General features: G+C 50.2%; 1 protein-coding gene across 1 annotated transcript in view; it reads left to right on the top strand.

The window, feature by feature from the left end:
• Window positions 1–24,278, top strand: part of MEIOB (meiosis specific with OB-fold) — a 1,713,677-nt gene that overhangs the window by 1,508,456 nt on the left and 180,943 nt on the right. The window contains exon 13 of the mRNA XM_069647289.1: window positions 22,451–22,537. Coding sequence (XP_069503390.1) covers window positions 22,451–22,537 — 87 coding nt within the window. The remainder of the gene's footprint in view (window positions 1–22,450; window positions 22,538–24,278) is intronic.

Genomic DNA, 24,278 nt, shown 5'->3' with positions numbered 1-24,278 from the left:
GCAACTTTGGTGTGCTTTTTGTGCCCGGGGAGCGTTGCATCCTAAATTGTGCCGTCGAAGCTGGTCTTGACCTGGGGCCGCCAGACCTCCTGTGACCTGCTCTGAGGCAGGAAAGCGAGCCCTGCAGTGAGGCGGCTCTTGGCGTGATAGAGCAGTCCAACACAGAGAACCCCATGCAGTGGCAGAATCAGGCTACTTGTGTCTGGGAGGCCCGCTGAGCTTACCTGGAAAGAGGAGATTTTGACCGCCTCGGTGTGTGGCCGGACCCGGGACTGTGGTAAAAGAGGCCGCAAGCTGCAGAGAGGAGAGACGCCGCCTTGTGAGCACCGATCGGCGGAGGAGGATCAGGCGGCGGTGGGGAAGCCTGACTTGCAGGGAGCGTGTCCCTGGTGCATCCCTGGGCTTACAGCTGGGACGGTAGAGGCAGTGGCCCAAAGGAGGAGCAAAAGGGGCCCAGACCCTGCACAGAGGGGACCCAGAGGTGAGGAGGGCCACAGAACACAGTGGGGATAGGGCAGCTCTGGGAGCAATCGGAGGCCCCAGAGCAAAGGCTCAGATAGGTGTGGGCTGGCTCCCTGGGTGAGAAGGGGGCGCGGCCTGGCATGTGGGCCGGACTGGTGCCAAACAGGGACAGCAGAGTGAGATCCCTTTGCAGTAAGGGGAGCCAGCTCCTAGACATCAGAGGGCAGCAGTGTGCACCATTTGAGGCCCCCATCCAAGACTAAGGCCAGTTGAGGGAGTAAGCATCACTGGGGTAAGCCCCCAAGGGAGCCCCGGGTGTGGCTGGTGGTCTGCCGCTTGCCCCTAAGATGGCAGGGAATGAGAAGAAGCGCTCCCCGCCTGAACATGAGGGGGACTACGAAGAGCTCACGAAGGCAGACATTAGAGGGATCCTGCAGGAGTTAAAGGCTGGACCTTCGTGCTTCTATGGCAGAGCTCAGGGGCTGGGTGGACTCCACTGAGAACAGGGTGGAAAAGGTGGAGCTTAGCCAGTTCTCGGCCGCCGTTCTGGAGGTGTAAATGGACACACGTATGCGGACCCTGGAGGAAAGAGACAAGGCACCATAACCAAGGATGGATGACATTGAGGACAAAGAGAGGCGTAACAACCTACGGATTTGGGGCCTGCCAGGTGGGGAATGTGAAACTGTGAGGGACCTACAGGGAAAAGTGGAAAGACTGGTGGCGTCCATCACACGCCACGAAGAATAAAGTTTGACAGGTCAGGGCAGGGGGCCAGGCCAAATGCCACTATTTCCATGACAAGGTCGAGATTTTGGATAAAGCAAGGCAGATGCAGCACATTGCAGCACATTGACTTTGAGGGGGCAGCAGTCTGTATCTATGAAGATCTCTTTAGGGGCACGCTTGCTTGCTGTACGGACTTTAAGCCCCTCACCCATGCTCTCTCAGAGCGGGACATCAGATATCGATGGGGCTTCCCCTTCTCACTGTGATACGACCTCCAGGGGGCGCCAAACAGGTTCACGGATGTCGCTGAAATACTGAAGGCCCTGGAAGAGTTAAAGTCGTACTCGGGACCTCCGCCAGTGCAGGACGGCAAGGAGAAGCAAGACAACAAAGGGGCGACGGTTAAGATGGCGGGGTCTCACAAATTCCGTAAGCTGATGGGTCATGAGGAGCCCCGGCTGGGGGTTGTAGGCTGGGTGTTCAGGGGTCTGCAGGATGCTGCGGTTGGTCACCGAGGGGTGACAAGGGAGGAATGTGGGGGCGATGGGGGAGGACTTTTCAGTGTACAATTTGTTTTGTTCTGGGGGCTGTTACTGGGAAGTTGTGGTTAATTAAAGTGTTAGGAGGGGAATGGATTTTTAGGACAAAAGCAACACTTGTTTCAGAGTGGGGTGACGGAGGGAAATCCATGCACCGCTGGCCTGGAAATGTCCAGGTGTCCTGTTTCATGGGCCTCCCCTGTTCACGCTGGCAAGCAAAGTGCTTTAACTCAGAGTGTGTGGGGTAGGACCCAGGTGAAAGGGGAATGCAGGGGTTTCATGGGGTTGGGGCTAGACGAATTCCGACACCGAAGGGCGGGTTAACAGAGGAAGCAACACAGGAAAGGATATGGGGTTGGGAGTGGGGAGAACGAAGTACCCAGGGGCAAGTGGATGACCTTAGATTTCAATTACCTCTCTTAGGATAGCGACTCTGAACGTAAAGGGGCTCAATTCCCACACAACGAGAACCCTGGTAGGCAGGGAGATGGGCTCTCGGGGGCTCTCCATAGTTATGGTTCAGGCGGGGGCAGGAAATAGCAATTAAGGGGGGCATGGTGATGCATTGCTACTGGTCTTCGGTGCCGGCAAAAAAGAGGGCAGTGGTGATCCTATTGTACCCACTGGTCTCACTGGAGGGGGTCAAAATTAAGCGGGACACAAAGGGGCAGCTACTGATAAGGAAGGCTAAACTAAAGGGGAGGACACTGACTATTGTCTCGCTCTATGCATTCAATCAGGGGACATGGGACTTTGTGAGGGAAGCGTTGTGGACCGTGGCGAGCTGGGCAGAGGTAGTCTGTGTCCGGGGGGGCGATTTAAACTTGATACGGGACCCGACCCTTGACTGGAAGGGGGGGACGGGGAAAGGGCCCGGGCAGAGGCCACAGTCTAGGGAGGAGCAGCTGCTCATGGAAGTGCTGGACATTTCTGAATGGTGCGACGTGCAGCGGGAGATGCACGGGGAGCCCGGGGTTACACTTTCTACTCTCATCCTCACAGGTCTTTCACTAGGATCGACTACTTGCTTCTGGGGCAAGGAGTGGAGCATCTCATTTAGGAAATGACGGTAGTTGCAGTGGGCTGGTCCGATAACAATTCTGTCCAGGCTGAGCTCGCATGGGGACAGGAGGATCACGGACCTCGGGGAAACAGGTGGCTTCGTAACGATACACTACTGAACACTGGTGCTTCCGGGACTTTGTTAGGGACGAACTAGATCACTTCTTTACTGTGAACAACACAGGGGAAGTGGCCCTGGGAATGGTATGGTAGGCAGCGAAGGCCACTCTCAAGGGGTTACTAATCGTGGAGGGGGCCAAGGTCAAGAGGCTTAGAGGGCTTCAGGAGGCCAAACTGCAGGCAGAAATTGAGGCCATGAGGAGGGAATTGCATCAGGGAGCCTGGGAACGAGGCGATCTGGCAGCGGAAATCGGGGACAAACGACGGGAGCTAGATGAGATTGGGTATGACAGAGTTTTCAAAAGCCTGAAAGGGGTACGGTAGAATTACTTCAAATGAGGAGATAATGCGGGGGCCATGTTGGCGCATAGGATCAGGAAGCAGAGAATGGAGAGGCAGGTCAAGGTGATTAGGGAAAGGGCAGGGGATCTGTATCTACCCAGAGGACATTGTGACTGCCTTTCCAGCGTTCTATAGGTAGCTGTATGCCCGGGAGCCACTGATGGGGGAGCAGGACCTATGGGAGGGGACCGCCCGGCTATGCTGGACGGGGAGCTGGCGGGATTGGATCGCTTGATCTCTAGACAAGAGGTCGCCCAGGCGATCAGGATCTTGAAGGCAGGGAAGGCACCGGGGGAGGACAGCTTCTCACATTTTGTTTATAAAACGTTTAGTGGCGTGCTCTCAATGTTCCTAGCTAAGCTGCCAGGGATATCCCACCATCTTTCCTTGAAGCCCTGATAGTGGTGATAGGTAAGGAAGGGAAGGACCCCCGCAGACACAAAGGTCTTGGCATCTCGCTTAGAGAGGGTCCTGCCACGCTTGATGCACCTGGACCAGGTGGGTTTCGTTAGACAGAAGCAGGGTGCAGACAGACAACCTGAGAAAAACATTTGATATAATATGATATATGATATGATAAGGCATTTATAACGCGCCTATACACAAGTATTTCAAGGCGCAACGAGGCAAGGGAGGGCAAACAAAGGGAAGACAGAGACAGCGATCCTACTAGGCCAAGTGACATTGAGATCGCGCAAGTGCAGGGGAAGGGGGGCAGTACAGTACATAGGATAACAGGAAATAAATAAGACAAAAGTAATAAGTGGCAAGTGCAAGGGTAAGTGCTGACATCAGGTGTCAAGTGCTAGTACGGGCTGTAGGGATACAGAAACAGTCCCTGAGTGCAGGGCTTGCGAGGGGGGCAGAGCAGGTGTGCAGCTGGCGGGGAGGAACCTGGGTCCAAGATCAGAGGGTAGCGAGGTTGCCAGTGCAGTTTCAGAATCAGACAGGAGATCAGCAGGGGAGAGGAGAGAAAGCAGAAGCAAAGAGGAAGGTCTTGAGGTGCTTACAGAACCAGAGATGGTTCTCCTCAAGTTTCAGAAAGGCAGGGAGGCTGTTCCAGAGGGAGGCCCCGGCAGAAGAAAGAGATCTACCACCAACTCGCTGCTTGGAGAAGCGACTAACCCTAAGGGAGTTGGAGGCGGATGAGCGAAGAGCCCGAGATGGAAGATATTTAGTAAGAGAGAGTTGAAGGTATTGAGGCCCCAGGCCCCAGAAGGCCTTCTGGACAATGCAGAGGATTTTGAACTTAATCCTTGTTGCGGCCACTGGGAGCCAGTGCAGAGATTTTAGTCCTGGAGAGATACCAAGGACAAGTCTTGCAGTACTGTTTTGGATGAGTTGCAGAGGGCGGAGAGTAGACGCAGGCAGATTGAGAGAGAGGCTGTTGCAGTAGTCTAGCCTAGAGAGAACCAGAGCTCTGGAGACAGTGAGCTTCCTGGGGAAGGGGAGGAAAGGAAGAATACCTCTGAGGAGGTGCAACTGGTAGTGTGACTTCTTAGAGACGTCAGGAATGTGATGAGAGAAGGAAAGTGTGGAGTCGAAGACGACCCAGTGGTTTTTAGCTTCATAGGTGGGAACACGGAGAGGGCCATGAGAGGCCGGGTGTGCCAATGATGGTTTTTTTCGGTCTTACTGGCATTAAGGCAGAGATCATTGGTGGCACACCACTCCTGGATGGCGGACAGACAGTCAGATGAGAGAAGATGAAGAGGTGGCAGAAGGGAGCCTGAAGATGAGTTGAATGTCATCTGCATGGTGCTGAAAGTTGGGGCAGAGAGTGGCAATGCGGTGGGCAAGAAGTGCCAGGTATTGGTTGAATAGCCAGGCAGAGGTTAGACTCCTCGGGAACACCACAGGTAGAGATAGAGATGGAGAGGAAGGACCCAAGTTGGACCTGGGAGGGTCGGTCAGAGAGAAAGGAGGTCAGCCAAGACAGGCTCAAACAATCAGTGATACCAAGGTTATCATGAAGACGGTTGAGAAGGATGGCATGGTTGACCGTGTCAAAGGCAGAAGAGAGATCAAGTAGGATGAGGACTCAGGGGGTGTTAGAATCGAGGTTGGAGGGCAGGTCTTCACAGATGTTCAGGAGAGCGGTTTCTGTGCTTCTAGCCGTTCTCAAGCCAGACGCATGGTCATGGAGACAACCAACAAATTCAGAGTGAAGATTAAGCAGTGGAGATGGCCAGCTTTTCCAGGAATTTGCCTCGGAAAGGAGTGATGGAGATAGGACGATAGTTGGCAGGGCAGGAAGGGTCGGCAGAGGGTTTCTTAAGAAGTGGGTGCACTAAGGAGTGCTTTAGGGAGGAGAGGATGACTCCAGTGGCGAAGGAGTGGTTGCAGAAATGTAATCTGATGGCCCTACCTTGGGCAGGAGGAGACACATTTTCCTCCTGACAATGGATGCGGAAAAGGCCTTTGACCACGTGGACTGGGCCTTTCTCAGTCAGGTCTTGGTTAAATGTGGGTTTGGCCCGCAGTGGCCGTTTTGGGTGAAGAAGTTCTACACCAGCCCAACAGCTAGGGTACTGGTGAATGGGATCCAGTCGGAGCTCATTCCACTTAGGAGGGGTACGAGACAGGGCTGCCCGCTCTCCCATCTGCTCTATGCCCTGGTTATGGAGCCTTTGGTGGCGAGGTTGAGATGAAATCCAAGAGTGGAGGGGATTCGGCTCACTATAAAGCAGCCCTATTTGTGGATGACCTCCTACTGTATATTAGGAACCAAGGGGAAACATTGCCTGAGATGCTGGTCGATCTGGAGGAATACAGGTTGAGATCAGGCTTTAAAATCCACTACTCCAAATCCACATTTTTCCCCATAGGGGAGGCCTCTAGTGAGGCATTGGATCCCCAGAGTGAGGCATAAGGCAGTCCCAATTTGATCTTGAGGAATGCTTGGTCAAGTACCAAGACATGCATATTACCTACCCGCTGGAGAATCTATTTAGGGCCAACTATTCCCCCTCGGGGAGGAGATTAGGGTCGACATGGAGAGGTAGAACAAACAAACCCTGTCCTGAATGGTGCGCATCAATATCATCAAGATGAATGTCCTCCCCAGATGTCTGTAGCCGCTCCCTATTGCGGTGCCACGATCCTTCCATGCCAACATTTGCAAGCAGATGGTGGAATTTCCCTGGGCAATGGCTCGAGGGAGAGGGCAGACACTTGCTGGCTATTCACTTGGCCCTCTAACATACCTGAATGTTTCATTTCAGAAGAGACCAGGGTTAGGGCACTACATGACAACCTACAAACAGCCAGTGGGGTAGACAGCTCCCCAGAACAAACTTTTGGGAAACGAGACACGTCTGATCATGTTGATGCATTTTACAGAAGCCTAATATCCAGAGTAATGGAATTCTTGGGATGGAGTAGACCAGCTCCTGCTTTTGAACAAGACGACCTGACTGAAATATTCGACAATGGTCCTCAATATGACTCTATATTACCATTCCATGTGGCGGTACAAAAAAGGGTTGCGGTAAACTGGGTGGCTCTGGAGTCCAGCCCAGCAGTAAACAAAAATCTGACAAAAAATACCAAGCCATCCAGTAGCGACCCTGGCAACCTATCAATAATCCAACTCCAGAAAGCCTAGTAGTACAAGCGGCTACATCTGCATCCAAGCAAGCTGCGTACCCAACCATACCCCCTGATAGGGATGACAAACACATTGATTCTAGGGCAAGAAGTATTTTATGCTAGCAGCATGGCTTTAAAGTCTGCTAATTCCACATGTGCCCTGGCAAAGTTTACATTCACCCTGTGGGACTGCATAACGATGGCGGCTGATCACATCCCTGAAGGTGAGGAAAGAGACCGCTTCATGAACCTGATAAGGGATGGCAAAGAGTCCATGTGTGAGTCTCTGCAATCAGGTCTGGACACTGCTGACCGTGTCAGCAGGGCCATGGCGACAAGCACCATCATCAGATTTGCGTGGTTGAGATAGTCAGGATTTGCACCTGATGTATAATCCAGACTCCTTAACATGCCCTTTGACGGCTCCCATTTATTTGGAAATGAAGCTGACGAAAGCCTTTTAAAAGCTGCAGACCTCAAAGGCGGCAGCCAAGTCCTTAACTGCCGCAGCCAGGCAGCCCAAGCCTTTTCACCTCAGTGGATCATCTTGGAGGGGTAGGTATTTTCGCTACTACTCCTCAGTTGGAAGAGCGAGAGGCCAGGCTGGTCAAAGAGGAAAGAGAAGATTCCCTTGTGGTGGAGGAGGGAGAGGTGCAAAGCCCGCCCAAGCAGCAGCATCTTTACCATCACAGTACCCCTGAGGGAGCCGAGTGTGCTGAAATCTCATCCTGCAATGGGTGAACACGGTCAGGTTTTGGGAATTGGGGTAGGGGGATGGAGAAGAAGGCATTCTTTAAATCAATGACAGTAAAGTGAGTTGCTGTGGTAGGTATGTTACAAAGTATTGTTGCTGGGTTCACTACAACAGGAATTTAATCTTGTACTACACAGTTTAAGGGGCGTAAATCGTGAATCATCCTCCAACTAGACCCCTCTGATGTTTTGATGGTGTATATAGCTGTGTTTAATGGGGGATTCTAAGGAGAGGACACTATAATGCCCTGATGTAATAGAGTTGTAAGGGTGTTGAATATGCATCCTTAGATAGTGTGCACTGTTAAGATGGATTTCTAAACTCTGACATGGTGGGCAGAAGTTTAGGAGGCCACCCTAGTTTAGTTGAACAGGGGAGCCTTCTGGACAAGCCAGACTAATCAAGGTAGCTTGGCGGCGGTCAAGACTAAGTCTCAGGAGGGGTGAGAGTGATCGGAAGCCCACAATGAGCACACACAATAACGAGCCACAGATTACTCTTCGACAGGTGTATATCAAAAATACATATACATTTATTATCGGCCTTATAATGAAACACAAATAACCACAGTACTAAGGAACAATTACCACACAAGCTATCACCAAATTACATATATACAATTGCTTTTAGTCTAATGCAAAATGGGGGAAAACACATCCACAACCTGTAATAGAAGCTCGGGTTAACACAATTATTGCATTGGGCGATATTCATATTCTAAACTCTAACTTAAAAAGTCCAACCCTACGAAGCGGGGAACCTGACTGGACTGTAGCCTTCTCTCAGCTCACGAAGAAGAGAGTACGAACGTTCCGGTGCAGCAGGCTTCCAGGCACAGGATGCCAGATTGGCAAAGCACCTACAGCGACCGTTGCCACAATGTATTGACGCTGGGATCACAAAGACTTGAAGCGTGGCACACTCTCCTAGACCACTACCCAGAAGACTATTTGGCGGGAGAGGGCTGAGGACCACAATCCAGCAATTCCCCAAGTCTCGAGTGTCAACTCCAGACGGCGGCGCTCCTCTGCGATACCCCGGGATAGAGCTGGTCAGTTCACTAGACGCCCAGGAACACTTCGGAGAAGGCTCTTTTGGCAGGTAATCAGGAGGTGCCGAGAGTAGTTCTACTTCAGCGTTCAGGATACTTGGCTCCTTCTGTAGTTCAGAGTGAACTCCAGTTGATCGACCTGGAATGGATGCAGAGCCCCTTCTCTTATCCAAGATTCGGTTTGTGCTCAAATCTGGGATAACCCATGGAAGATCTGCTTTCTTGCATGCACGCCAGGTGTGGGTCAATCATGGCCCACGGTTGTCTCAGTCATTCAGGCAAACCAGACATCCTGCCACCAGTAGTGTGGATTGGGACCAGACAGTTCCAGTCCTCTGCCTGGACACTAGCACATGTAACATGCAGAAGCGTGCGAAAGATGTGGTTTTCATGGGAGGCTGCATGCCCAAATAAAGAATTTCCGGGTCAGCTCAACCTGGGCGAAGGCTACAGACAAGATGGCCAAAGGACAGAACAAAAGACTTTGTGGCGTGGCCATTTTTGGCACTGGCCACTGTCAGGGACCAAACTCGGTATAGTACAATAAAAAGAAGTAAAAATACCAGGAAAGTAAACTGCTGCCACCAGTTCCTCCAAGGCATACTTGTCTCACTACCAAAAATCGTTTGGGAATGTCTACGGTCAAGACCGCTGTGCACGGTACAGAATGGTACTTGGCGCACAGATAAAAAGTTACCTAGAAATGGCAACAAAGTTAAAGACTAAGGGACACATAGTTTCCCAGTACTGACAGTCTGAAGGACATGTCAGTTTCCCCATAACAAATTACCAAAAGCCCAGGGGAGTGCAGCTGAAGGCTCGGCTCCACTGAAAAAAGTCAAGTTAGGTCAGCCAAACAAAAGCAAAAAGTTTGGGGGGGTCCATAATATGAAGGGAAAATTGGTGTTGGAGGAATCTTTCCTAACAGGTACTGCTTTACTCTGGATTGCTCCTGGTTTGATGGTCATGTGCACTGCTGCCACACTCTTTAACAGTCCTACGTCATGGGGGTTGTTCGTCCATAAATAGTCTGGCATCTGTGCTAAATCATCCTGGGTAAATGGTGGAATACTCCCAGCTATCATGATGGGACATGGAATATTGCAACATTGAATCATTATTTCGCACAGGACACACACACTTCCAAAATCATTTCCCCGTTGTCGGCATTCTCAAACAATTGCCCGTCTGATACCTCCCTCAATGGTTGGGATGGGTCAATGCACAGTACCGTGCGCCATTCTCATCTTTCTGCATCAGTCCCTATCAGCACTTTTTTTTTGTCTCTTGCCACCACCACCTCTTCCATGTCTAGTGTTAGAATTGTCCCTGCTTCATGGTCTTGAGGCGGGGGTGGGGGGTGGAAACAAGAATTCAGATGGTACCCTCCACAGTGTTTGGACACTTCTGTCACTGCGTTGTGCAGAACTGTACCTCCATACGTAAACAAGTCTGGGCGCACAGGTACTCCTTGGGTTGCCACCTCACTTCCAGACACGTGCTCAGTGGCCATGCCATTATGCAACATATAACTGGGGTCCACCACACCTTCCTCCGTAAATTATATTGTCATGTTTAATTTGCTAAGCACATCCCTCCACAACAAATAAATACAATGGGGCTCCAATGTATCCTACCTTAATGGGTAATTCTTCTGTGAATGGAACCGATTTTACTGCCCCAGAGAACCTTTATGTTCAATTACCTCACCTGATAAGGGGAAATGCCCCTCCCTAATACATGCTTCAATGTCTACCATAAAAAACAAATGATTTATCTCCACGCTCCACGTTCCTCTTCAGGGTTGGCAGTGACTGACAGGACTGGGCACGTTAAAGCTCTCTGTGGGCTGTCCTAATCTGGATTTGTCGCTGGAAATATAAAGGGATTCCCCCATTCCATGCTGGCCCTCTGGTAATTAGTGACCATGTCGTGGGTTACTGCATTGTTATTTTGCACTTGGGGGGGCCTGTGGTGGTGCCAGATACATGGCAGGCTGGCGGGCTGCTGCTGTGGACATCTGTGGATACTGGGGCTGTGCAACGGGCAGGGACATGGGCATTGCACCATAGGGAACGTTTGGAGGTGCCATGCCGTATGGTTGCGGATAAGAGGCTGGTCCTCCCTGCATATATGGGGTAATGTGCAGGTCATATGCAGCCGCTGGTCTGCTCCTACACTCTCACAAGAAATGACCCATCCTTCCTCAGGTCCAACATTGCCCCATATTTGCACCCATTGGGCCTATTCCTCCGAATCCTCCTCTGCCTGCTCTAAATCCTACAAACTCCCCCTTCTCTGGGGGAACACTCCCTGGGGGTCCTCCCTACTATTGCCCCTGATAGCCACCATTCCACTCATACCCTCCTCCCCACATTGGGGCTGCTCGTATCTTTCCCGGTGCCATCCTCTGCTTCGTCTGTCCTCCCTGTGGCGCATATACTACCGCCCCCTATACCATTAGCTTTGCTAACTTCTGCACTAGTTTTGCTTCCTCTGTCTGTGCCATTTTAGCCGTTTCCTTTGTTTTCTCTCACCTTCTTACAATGATGCACAATTATGGAATGTATCTCTGCTCATCCCTTTGCTTCAATAGCCACCTCCTTATCTAGCACCTTCTGCACTTCCTTAGGGAGGCCTTTCTTTACCATAAAATAGAAAAACTGTATGGACCTGTCCCCTGATTCCCCCGTTTCTGCCCTCCCTATCTCCTGCGTTTGCAGTATATTCTGTGCTGGGTCCTCGTCATCTTGCATAGTTCGCATCATTATCGACTGTAAATCTGGCATGTCGGGTATGTGTGTTGTAGCACCGCCCGCACTCTGGCCCTACAGTCATTGAAATGGGCCCTGTCATGACTATCATCCCCTATCCGTACCCCATGATACCTTGTCTTAACCCAAATGTCATCTGCCTGGTCCCCTGATACTGCAGCGAACAAGCTCTTCATGTCACCCACAACTAGGGTGATCCCCGCTGTCTGCTTCTGAAAGCCATATGTCCACTTGCCTGCGCCCAAAGTGAGAGACCGTAACACCTTAATCAATTTGTTCCTGTCCATGTGTGACCACAGTACATATTGTGCCCTACCAGGTCCCTTATGCAACAATGGGAATTGTGTCCCCACCGGCCTTTCCGCCGTCTCTCCCTCCACCTCTGTTTCCCCTTCATCACTGCCATGCACCCATGGCAAACTCTCAACATGGGCCCCCACAAATGTTCAACCCGCAGCAATATCATGTGCGGGATGTCCTCTTCTCCCTGCTCCTCTGCCATGTCCCACTCTTCCTGCTCCGCAACTGCAGCAATATCGGCATTGGCCGGACCGATCCATAATCCAAGCTCCCAGCCCATGGCCTCCCTCTATGCTGCCCGCTACCTTCTGTCTCCACATGCACATCCCTAATCGCTGTGCTATCAATTCTAAACAATATGTCCCCTGCTCGCAATTCATCCAATCCAATAGGCGCTCTTTGCCCATCTCCTCTGTCCAATTTTAACCTAGCTAACTCTTCTTTTGTCTTTCTTAAGGCTTCCTCTAAATCATTATGTGGTCTCCGCCCTGGTTCCCTACGGACTTGAACTTGAGTGGCTGCAGATGCTATGGGGTTTGGTATATTCTCATACTGGTTAGGTGTAGGGTCAGTAGCGGGCAGCAGGATATATATATGGGATTTGTGTACCCTGTCGCTGCGTGTGTGGGATAACACCCTACTGGGCGAGGCTGCACTGTGAGTACTGCATTCGGCAGGACGGGACATCCCTTGGTATTCAGGATAATGGGTGCCGGTGAATCCAGGACACACATCACCGGGGGGCCACTCACAGCTCTCGCGAGGTCAGGGGGAGCATCCTTCAAGTCTTCCACCATTCTCCATAGTTCTAAAAAACCTTTCTGTTCTTCAGTTCCCAATTCTTTCCCGTTTCTATCCCCTCTCCCCACTCGTCACGCACATCCCTTGTTCTTCCTCACACCACTACAATCCACATACTCTGACACTATTCCCACACACCTTACTGTCATTCCACAAAATAATACACACCGACGCCAGACCCAATCTCGGTCTACACCACCACAATTAAAGCACCAATAAAAGACAAAAAACAACTATTTGTCCTCACACCCTCTTTATACTGGGCAGAGGGATCCCAGGCCCTCTCAATATATGGGGCATCTACCCTTATTCTCCTTTTTTCACCTTAATTCTGCAGCGCTGCCTTCTCCCCCCAATCGGAGAGGATCCCGTTAGTCTCTTATCCTTTCACCTCATATAGTGAAAACCAAAAATGTATGCCACGTGGTCTTTCCACTCAACATCCACTTCAACACCAGCACACTCCCCAGCACTCTTGCACCCTGTCCCCTTATTGTTTTCTCCCACAAAAGGTGCACTTACATCTACACGCTCTCCCGAGTTCTTCCGTCACGGGGTCCGATCGACGGCCTGCACAATCCGGGAGCAGTGCCCCGATCCAAAAAGCAGACACAAATTCTGGCAATACAGCTCCTATAAACCTCTCAAGTTCGTGCACATGGGACTAGTCACTGCAGGTGGGCGCGGCCGCTCTGGATGTGCGCCCAGGAACCCTCTGTCACCACAGAGGGTCTGGCATCATGTCAGGGTCACCAAATTTGTAAGGCAAAACCTCCAGTCAATAAAAACCACTCCTCTAAGGAAAAAGGCTCGGTGCACCTCTCTGCAGGGGAATAAAATGTATTTTGGATACAAAAAAGAAAAAGGTGGCAGAACCAAACTGACACGTAGCTCTCTGTTAGTTCAAAGCAAATACAAGGTTTTAAAGAAAGAAATTGTCACTCATGACGTAAACAATATACAGTGTTAATCTGCCACCCTCAATGGCTACCGCCTATGTACATGCTACCAGTCCCCTATAGTCCCTTGACCAATAGGCCACATCCTAATCTAATCCGGCCCCCTAACATGTGGTTCCACTAATCTGTCACCTTGGTTCCCAGCTACTGGATTGGCGAGTTACCGCTAGCCATTGCCCTCACCATTGGTCTAATCACGTGGTGTACACCTGGTCATTAGCATGACAACTTTGAGGTCAAATTGGCCCTTGGAAATAATAATGCACCTCTCTTGATACCAGACACATGGGTGCCCCAATCAAGCCTCCCCGGCGCAGGAATGGATTTGTTGACATCACCTCACGCTACTCGTATTGCAAATCAGACTGTTCTGCTCCTTTGCTCCCCCCTTATCAGCTGCCCACCTGCGGCACATCTCCTGGCCCTCTCGAGGACCACATACATTCGTCTTATCTAATTCTTATGGATTTACGTGGTCTATTTTCCAGCTGTCTGGCAGTTCAAATGGGACGACCATTAATCTACGGGGTGATAGTGTCCTAAATCTAGACTGAGTATCCTGGCAGCTGAAGACCTCTAACCTGGCTCTCATGGGTTTGTCTTTCGGGACAAGCGCAGCCCTACCCTTGCTCTTTCGTTCACATTCCATTCTAGTTTTGCAGGCCTAAAGCTTGATACAATTAAACCACTATCTGTATGGCAGAAAGGCCATTATTCTCACCTTCACTACTGAGTCTTGAGAAAGACATAATGATTCAAGCTCTTCATTGTGCTTCGCTGCTACACCTCCACCGGGGAATGCAAAATGTTAGGCCTCACTTCCAATATGGCGATGCTTCAGTGTTTCGCATACCCAGGCCCTGTGTCTACTTCACCATTGTTTACGCATTATATTTCACTATTGCTACACCATGTCACCCTTTCCCTATACCCCGTCCTACCTACGTTTCTATAACTACTATAATAATACTACATTTGTTAATCCCATCTGCATTCCCCACCTCCATGCAGCCATGCACCTTCAGTTTCTTGTGAGCTAATAGATTTTCCTAAGCCTGAAGCGTTTAGGAGGGCATGGGAGCTGTACATGCATACCAACACCCACAACTGCGACCATTTGCTCCCGGCATAGATAGTTGTATCTGATCACTTTATTCACTCATCTTTTTAGTGCACTGCGCCTATGTTAGTTGACTGAGTCCCACGCCAGCATCTGTTATCCCACCAGCAAGCACTTAGCCAGTGACATAGCAAAACACACCTTGCACCCATCACATACAAACTGCTAATCTAATGGCATTGTTTTACCGATATCTGGCAAAGATTTTTCTACTTTCAATTGCAATGTACAAGTTATCTTTGCCACCCTATCATGTTACGAATGTACAAGTTATCATCCCTGACCCTCCTGGGCCTTTATTTTGCCACTTGCATAGTATATTTTTTGAGCCCTCAGCCCCTAGTTTCTCCCCGAGCACTGCCGCATCCTTTTCCTTCCACCTCCCTTCTCCTGCCTCCCTTCCCGCCCACCGACCCTGATTGGTTGTCCAAGTCCATGTTTCCCAACCCTAGCACCAGCACCTCGACCTGCATGCCATTTCCATCCTGGCGGTGCAGGTGAGTGAGATAGTTTCTTGACCCTCCTGGGCCTTTATTTTGCCACTTGCATAGTATATTTTTAAGCCCCCAGTCCATGGTTTCTCCCTGACCACTGCCATGTCCTTTTCCTTCCACCTCACGCCTCCCTTCCCACCCCCGGCCCTGATTGGTTGTCCAAGTCCCTGTTTCTCAACCCTAGCCCCGGCACCTCGACCTGCACGCCTTTTCCATCTTGGCGATGCAGGTGAGTGAGATAGAACCCTGACCCTCCTGGGCATTTATTTTGCCACTTGCATAGTATGTATTTGAGCTTCCAGCTCCTGGTTTCTCCCCGACCACTGCTGCGTCCTTTCCTTCCGCCTCCCTTCCCGCCCCCCGGCCCTGATTGGTTGTCCAAGTCTGTGTTTCCCAACACTAGCTCCGGCACCTCAACCTGCACTCCATTTCCATCTTGGTGGTGCAGGTGAGTGAGATAGTTCCTTGACCCTCCTGGGCCTTTATTTTGCCACTTGCATAGTATATTTTTGAGCCCCTAGCCCCAGGTTTCTCCCTGACCTCTGCCGCATCCTTTTCCTTCCGCCTCCCTGCCCGTCCCGCGACCCTAATTGGTTGTCCAAGTCCGTTTTTCCCAACACTAGCTCCGGCACCTTGACCTGCACGCCATTTCCATCTTAGTGGTGCAGGTGAGTGGGATAGTTCCTTGACCCTCCTTGGCCTTTATTTTGCCACTTGCATAGTATATTTTTGAGCTTCCAGCCCCTGGTTTCTCCCTGACCACTGCAGCGTCCTTTTCCTTCCACCTCCCGCCTCCCTTCCCGCCCCCCGGCACTGATTGGTTGTCCAAGTGTCCAAGTCCGTGTTTCCCGACCCTAGGCCCGGCACCTCGACCTGCACGCCATTTCCATCTTGGCGGTGCAGGTGAGTGAGATAGTTCCTTGACCCATCTGGGCCTTTATTTTGCCACTTGCATAGTATATTTTTAAGCCCCCAGTCCATGGTTTCTCCCCGACCACTGGGGTGTCCTTTTCCTTCCACCTCCCGCCTCCCTTCCCACCCCCCCGGCCCTGATTGGTTGTCCAAGTCTGTGTTTCCCAATCCTAGCCCCGGCACCTCGACCTGCACGCCATTTCCATCTTGGCGGTGCAGGTGAGTGAGATAGAACCCTGACCCTCCTGGGCCTTTATTTTGCCACTTGCATAGTATATTTTTGAGCTTCCAGCCCCTGGTTTCTCCCCGACCTCTGCCGCGTCTTTTTCCTTCCACCTTCCACCTCCCGCCTCCCTTCCCGCAACCATGATTGGTTGTCCAAGTCCGTGTTTCCCAACCGTAGCCCGGCACCTCAACCTGCACGCCATTTCCATCTTGGTGGTGCAGGTGAGTGAGATAGTTCCCTGACCCTCCTGGGCCTTTATTTTGCCACTTGCATAGAATATTTTTGAGCCCCCAGCCCCTGGTTTCTCCCTGACCACTGCAGCGTCCTTTCCTTCCACCTCCCTCCTCCCACCTCCCTACCCACCCCCTGGCCCTGATTGGTCCGTGCTCGACTCTTAGTTCACCCTCCCAGAGCAGCCCTTCAAGAGGCGGCTACATATCGTGTCTGCAGGTGTCAGCAGGGGAAGCCAGTGGCCAGCCATCAACCAGCAGCTACTAGTAAGGTAGGAGTGGCCTGGGTGGGGAGTAGAGCAATCACGCTACCCTAGAAGCCCGGCCACATAGCAAACTTACCAACACCGGGACAATATTGTGATTACTATCCTCACCACACCCACCCCCCTCAACCTGTCACACTCTTCCCCCACCCGCAGATCCCGCTCTGCGCAACTAAGAGCGGCAAGATGGAGAGACGGATTAGAGAACCTCGTCCCCCGGAACACAACAGAGAATTCAGTGAGACACCTAATATGCCCATCACGCCCCAACCGTGCCAGCAATCATCCCCCGACACCTTCCGCTCACACTGTTGCCAATCAACTACACATCACCCCCAACTCCCACTTCCCCGGCCTTCGCGCAGCAAGAGAAGCTCTAGCCAATACCCCAATCACCAGAGAACCGTCCACTCTCACCCACACACCCATGACCACTCATAATGAAAGGAAAGGGCGAGACCACAGGTACCTAATGCCCCCCCTAGCATCGCCCATCCTCCGACACAGTTTGCAACCACTGCCACCACAGTATAGGAACGAAACCTCACTGCCCACACCTAACCCAGTACTAGCTCTTTTCCCCTCTGCCCCCTGTCCCCCCACTCCAATTGTTCCTTCATCGCCACACTCCACCTCCCACTGTGTCACTCCCTCCACACTGCAAGTCCCACATCAGACCCCGCTGCCCCCCCCAACCCTACCCACCCTCTACCCACAACGGCATCCCATCAAATATCCTGCACCCTCATCAACGCCAGATCGGTTTCCAAAAATAAACTCCACATCTATAACCTCATCACGGATGAAAACTCAGACATCCTATTCATTACTGAGACCTGGTTTTCTGATGACTACGAACCCCTTGCGCACGAGACCTTCCCACCTGGCTACATTCTCACCATCTGGAACAGATCACGAAGGGGAGGGGGGCTCGCAATATTACACAAGGACCAATTCAAACTAATAACTAAGGACACCTACACCATCACCACAGACTACGAATCCCTCCTGGTAAAACTCCAACTTGCACCCTCAAGCTCTCACAGCTTCCTACTCATCTATAGACCCCCCCACCCCCGGCTATAACAAAATCTTTGCAGACACATTTGGTGAATCACAGGCCTCCAACCTCATCCTACACCCAGCCCTCATCATCCTAGGAGATTTCAACATATGGTTTGACTCCCCATCAAACTCTATGACCAGGTCACTCACAGACAAGCTAAAACCATTCAACCTGAAACACCACACCTCCACTCCCCCCCCCCCCACACAAGAGGTCACACCCTTGATGCAATATTCAGCACTGCAAACATGTCTACCCAGCCCCTGTGCCCCCTGTCATGGACCGATCACTCAGCATTGTGTTTCTCCATACCTCTGAGCACTGCGGTTAGCGATCAAGCCCCCAAACGACAACCACCAATCCCCCTTCTTTCCCACTATGGAACAAAGTGGTAATCACCCCAGATCTTGAATTCTCACTCCACAACTCCCCTAACTCACTTTTCCTACAGGAAGGACCCCCAGCAATAGAATCCTTCGACCTCTGGCTTACAAATGCCCTCGCACCCCTCACCCCTTCAAAACCTACCTCGCAGATATCTGGACCAAGGCTGAGGTGGTTCACCCCCAATCTCAAACCACTAAAAACTCTCAAGCACAGTCTGGAATGGGCTTGAAGAGCTGACCTGTCAGCCCAGAACAAAACCGCCCTTGCAAGAACAACCAGAATTTACAGATCAGAAATAAAAAAAAGCAAAAATCGTTCTGTGGGAACCGAATCCAAAATGCTTGCAACCGAGTAAGGAACTACATAAAATCATAGAAGAATTCAAATCCCAGTCATGCTTGCGCTTGCCCACTTCAAGCTCCCAAGCCTTATGCGACACCCTCTTGCTCCACTTCTACAATGCCGCCAATGAAAGACACACCGGCATCATTGCTAAACGCTTACTGCCACCTCCCACTCACCCATAGTCCTCTGCCCAAAACTCCCCATAGACACAATCTTTTAGCTCGTTCTCTCCCATCACACACCAAGAATTACTCTCACTTGTAGCAGCCAGCTGCCCGTCAGGCTCCCCAGAAGACCCGTGCCCACCCTCAATGCTTAATAAAATACTAACCTCCACCTGTGCAGGTAACATCGCACACACAATCCTTAATCACTCACTCACATCAGGATCTTTCCCGAAAGCCCTAAAAACATCCTTCATCAAACCCATTCTCAAAAAGCCGACTCTCGACCCGCTTCTCCCCCAAAACTACTATCCTATCTCCAATACGCGTTTCATTGCCAAACTGATGGACCGCGCGGGTTACAAACAGCTTGGCCAAATTGCCAAAGCCAACAACCTCCTAGAGTCAGTGCAATCAGGCTTCAGACCACTAAGGGGAACCAAATATTCCCTAGTCTCTATCTGGGACGACCTAACAGCCGACTCAGACTGCTGCACGCTTCTCATCCTGTTAGACCTCTCTGCAGCTTTCGATACCATTGATAACTCGATTCTATGAGTCAGATTACAAATGCTAGGAATCAAAAGCACAGCCCTTTCTTGGATCTCATCCTTTATCTGTAATCAGTCGCAAATCCTGTACCTCCACCAGTTCACATCCATATCACAACCAGTACATAAAGGTGTCCCCCAAGGAGCATCCACATCACCCCTAATCTTCAACTTCTACATACAACCCATTACCAAAATCATCCACTCGTACAACCTTACTTGCTACAACTATGCAGATGATACCCAGATCATCCTCAAAATCACAAATTCCGAAGGCTCTGGTAGCCCGGACCTGTCATTGTGCCTCTCTGACATTGACCACTGGATGACGACCGACCACCTCATCGTCGGCCCGGGGAAAACCGAATTCCTAGTCTGCAGGAAAACGGCGCTGCTCCCCAACCAATCCCATGGCCCAAACCACTAGGACAAACACTGGCACACTGGCAGAGAGTGCACTCTCTAACTTGGTAAAAAACCTTGGATGCGAGTTGGACTCAGATTTATCCCTCAACAATCACACCACCAGTGTATCCAAAACCTGCTTCTACCACCTACAGATTTTCAGGCAGATTTTCCCCCACCTCACCTATCCCCACCGTTTCTCGGCCATCAACTCTCTCATCATGTCCCGCCTAGACTACGCAAACTGCCTCTACCTAGGAGCCCCGGCATCCCAACTAAGGAAACTCCAAAGAATCCAAAACGCGGCAGCATGCCTGCTCATTAACCTGCCCGCCAGAGAACACATCAGCCCTACCCTAAGAGTCCTCCACTGGCTCCCTATTGCTCGATGCACCACCTTTAAAGCCATTTGTATTACCCACCGCGCAGTCCACAACACCAGGCCGGAATTCCTCAGAGACAAAATTGCCCCCTACCAACCTTCCAGGAATTTCAGATCTCGCACAGCATTTCACCTAGTGATACCACCCCACAGCTCCACAAGGCTTGGCGGTTCCTGCTTCTCCGTCCAAGTGCCAATCATCTGGAATTCCCTACCGCTACACATTCACAACACTGAAAACCACCTGAAATTCAGAAAGGCCCTTAAAACCTGGCTTTTACCAATACTCCCTTAATCCATTGCACCCCGAGAATACACCACTAATAAAAACTCCCCTGCATCAAGCCGGTCAAGTGGCACAGCGAGTAGAGCGCTCGCTTTGACATCCGTGCAGAGCCTGCTAACGCAGGTTCGAATCCCGGCAGGGCCAAACTCAGCCTTTCATCCTTCCAAGGTCGATAAATGAGCACCACACACTGTGGGCAATAATGAGCAGCGCTCAGATACCTGAGGGTTCGTAGCGCTATATAAATGCCAAATTATTATTATTATGAATCACAACACAGGGGCCGGCAGCTTTCGCAGTGGTTTCACCTAAAACACCACCGCTAATAGCACAACAAAACTCCCACACGACAAGTGCTCCAGGTAAGCCAGCAGCTTTTGTTGAGGCACACCTGAAACACTATCAACCTACCCACAACAACACTCCCACCCGACAAGCACTCCAGTTAAGCCAGCAGCTTTCGCTGTGACACAGCCGCAACATTCTCCCCGCCCGCCCACCAGATACGTCCACAATAGAAACCACGAACAATGAGATAAGTAGCCCAGGGTAGCACCCGCCCATCACTAAGGAATCACTGTTAATGTTAACCTGTATTGCTCATTTAGGGTACTCTCAATATTAGCAATCTCCCACTACAAATGTACTCTCAAAGCTAGATATAACAAACCATCTATATCTGTTATATTACGGAAACCTACCGTATTATATGCTGAAATCTACTGCATTTAAAGTTTAGGCCTCTCTACCACCATATAGGATTCTGGAATCTAGGTGTAGCCTCCGTCGTCTTCTTTTTTTATGAAATAATGAAGCTTACTGCATTGTCAAACCTAGGTCTCTCTCCCACTATACAAGACTCTCTAATCTAATCTACGTGTAGCCCCCATCTTTTGATTATTACATGGTGATACCTACTGCATTGTGGGGCAGGGGCCTCTCTCCCAAAATACAGGACTCACGGATGTAGGTGTAGCCCCAATCTTTGCTTATTATATGTTGAAAGCTACTGCATTGTGGGACAAGGGCACCTATCTCACTGCGCAGGATCCTCAGGTCTGGTGTAGCCTCCATCTCTCTTTATTACATGGCAAAACATACTGGATTGTAGGACCGAGGCCTCTCTCCAACTGGGCGGGGTTCTCGGTTCTAGGTGTAGCCTCAATACACACATTTTATTGTGAAACCTACATAAAGGTTCCCTGCACTGGACAACGATCGACCCAGCCAAACAATTTTGAAGCATACAGTACGTATATCTCACACCACCAGTGTGGACACGGGCACGGCCAAGTATCCATGCACGGTAGAATGCTTCTATGGCTGTGTTAATCCGGTCTAGCGCCACACATAGCCATCCAGACTGAAACACCTGACATACCTCAACACCTCTGCCACTAGCATACAGCGAACACCATCCGAAAGGAACTCGGTTTAGCTGGCCACACATCGACAATAGCAATCTATCGCAAACCCTCTACAGCTCCCGCCCACGTGCCTGCCCTCTCTTTGGGCTGCGTAGTAGAGCCTCATCAGCCACCCAAACCCTAGACCGACAACAAGCACACATGCATCTGCATCTCCTAAACTAAACTCCTTAAAATTTTCCACCACACTGACTATGGTCACCAAGGGCGTTCCAACCGAATTAATCTCATTGAGGCCACACAAGTGGGGAAAGAGCGCTATATAAATGACCAAATACAATTCAATACAATGTAATGTTCTTTTGCTGCAATGCACTGTTTCACCATGTAGTGTTCAGTATACAGTCTGCTGAATTTAAGACAACCTAAACCACTTCAAGGCTATTACTATGGCAGTTTTGCACTATACAAATATCACATCATAGAACATATAGAAGCCAACGTCTGTATATAGGAGTTGGTCATCAGAACAAATGAGTTTATTTTTCATTTGGTGATCAAAATAGCATTGACCAGTCAACAAGCAAAATATGGAGCATGCAGTCAATTAAAGAAAAAAAGTCTAGTTTGTCTTATAGCTTAATTCCTTTTTTACAAAAACCTGCACTGTGTATACACTACTTTTAATAAATATAAGACATGCTCATCATGATACTTATATCTCCTTGTTTTAACATTGTACAAACTGCTTGCAATCTTTTCTAGGTTGAGGAATTCCTAGCTCTTACAGAGGACCAGAAGACAGCTCTAAAATGGAACCTCCTCTTGGAAAGAAGCAAAATATATCTCAAAGTAAGTAAGCTAAAACATTTATACAGTTTTAGAGTGGTGTGGAATGTTGCCCAGAGCAATTGCCAGTGGTTTAGATTCATTCGAAACCTTCCACCCATCACTTTTGTGGTCAGTTTGTTTCTCCTTGTGAGAGAGGGTATGCCCAGACGTGGGTCCCTTGCTCGCTGCGCCACAGGGAACCAGGCTGCACGTCACTGAGGAGGTCCAACAAGGCCGAAACATGTCTGGGATTTCTTGGTTTTCTGTGCAGAGGGGGACCTGGCCTAGCAGTTCGGGCTGGGCTGCTACCTTCGGTGGCGGCAGCTGCTGACTGATTTGCACATGGCTGGTCCCCTTTTGCAATGGCGCAGACGGGCTAAAAAACGGTGGTGTGGAAGGTTGCCTAGAGCAATTGCCAGTGGTTTAGATTCATTCGAAACCTTCCACCCATCACTTTTGTGGTCTGGCTGCCGGAATCCTACCTGCTAGAACTATTCCCAAGAGGCAACAGACAGCTTGTACACATAGCTAAAATTAATGACTTAATGTGCATCCTGGCAAAACGCAGAATTGCGATAGCCTGGAAATCAAAAATCAAAAGCTGGACCGAGGACTGAAGCATGGTGGGCAGACGTGAGGCATTGTTCACTGGCCGAGTCGGCCGTATGGCATAGAGCACTACAAATGGGAATTCACCAAAAGTAGCAAGAGGATTGACGCATGGAATACACTAGTACAAACAATGTTCACGTCCCCAGCAAGGTCTGACTCGGAGAGCCCCAATGAGCAATTAAAAACATTGACACTTCTCTGGACAAGGTGCAGAGGTAAAACTTTCATTTAGGCTTACTGGCAGCCGGGTCCGACGAATTGAAGCCTGCCCTCACCCCCCATGGAACATACACAGTGACCCACATACGATAAGCATACATGCCCGGAACGTGCTCTAAGATGTGATAATATGTTGTATGTCACATCTTAGAGCACATTTTTATGTAAGGTTGTTATGTCAGTTAACAGGTTGTAAACAAAAAATAAATAAGGTTTAAAAAAATAAAAATAAAAAATACTATTGCTATCTTCCCCAATCATGAGGTGTCCAGGTCTCTCCCATCGGGACATGCCTTTTCTGACCTGGTCTAACAGTCTGGGATAGTTTGATTTTCAATAATTGTTTTATATAAAGCAATGATCCTGTAGGTCGCTGTTCCAATTTGCTTATCGCTTGATGTGATTTGCACTCTTGAGTAAATTGCACTGAGAATGAGTGCTTGTGGATGTCTGACATACCCCGGAGCAGACGTTGGGGGGAGGCGAGAGTTGGTGTGCTGCTGCATACTGGGACCTTCAGTGCTCTCTACCCACCTGTCGCTTCACCCTGGCATGGTGCAGTTTGTTACAGTGCATATATCTCAGCAACCGTGCATCCTAGGCCCTTAAAAAATGTTTTTTAGGACCTTGAGTGAGGTTCCCCATGTCGAGACTGGTCCTCCTACGACCACCTTTATGTATCGCCGATTTCAGGCCACCGTCTCGTGTGAAGGTGCTGAAATCCGGGGAAAAGGGTGAGATGTCCAGATGTCATGTAGCCAGTGTTGTTTGTAGGACAGGTAACTATGTAAAATTTGGTGGAACGGTGTGGAATTATATAAGGAACAGTGCTTCACCAAGCCACAAACACATTTTTACTTTTACTGAAATCTGGGAAGCAGAGTGGGGTGTCCAAATGTCACGTAGCCAGTGTTGTCTCGAGGGTCCTAAC

Source organism: Ambystoma mexicanum, chromosome 2q, assembly GCF_040938575.1.
Source record: "Ambystoma mexicanum isolate Mex_15411 chromosome 2q, UKY_AmexF1_1, whole genome shotgun sequence".
NCBI classification, from domain to species: Eukaryota; Metazoa; Chordata; class Amphibia; order Caudata; family Ambystomatidae; genus Ambystoma; species Ambystoma mexicanum.
Note: the sequence above shows the minus strand (reverse complement) of the source record. Positions and strands in the feature narration are given on the sequence as shown.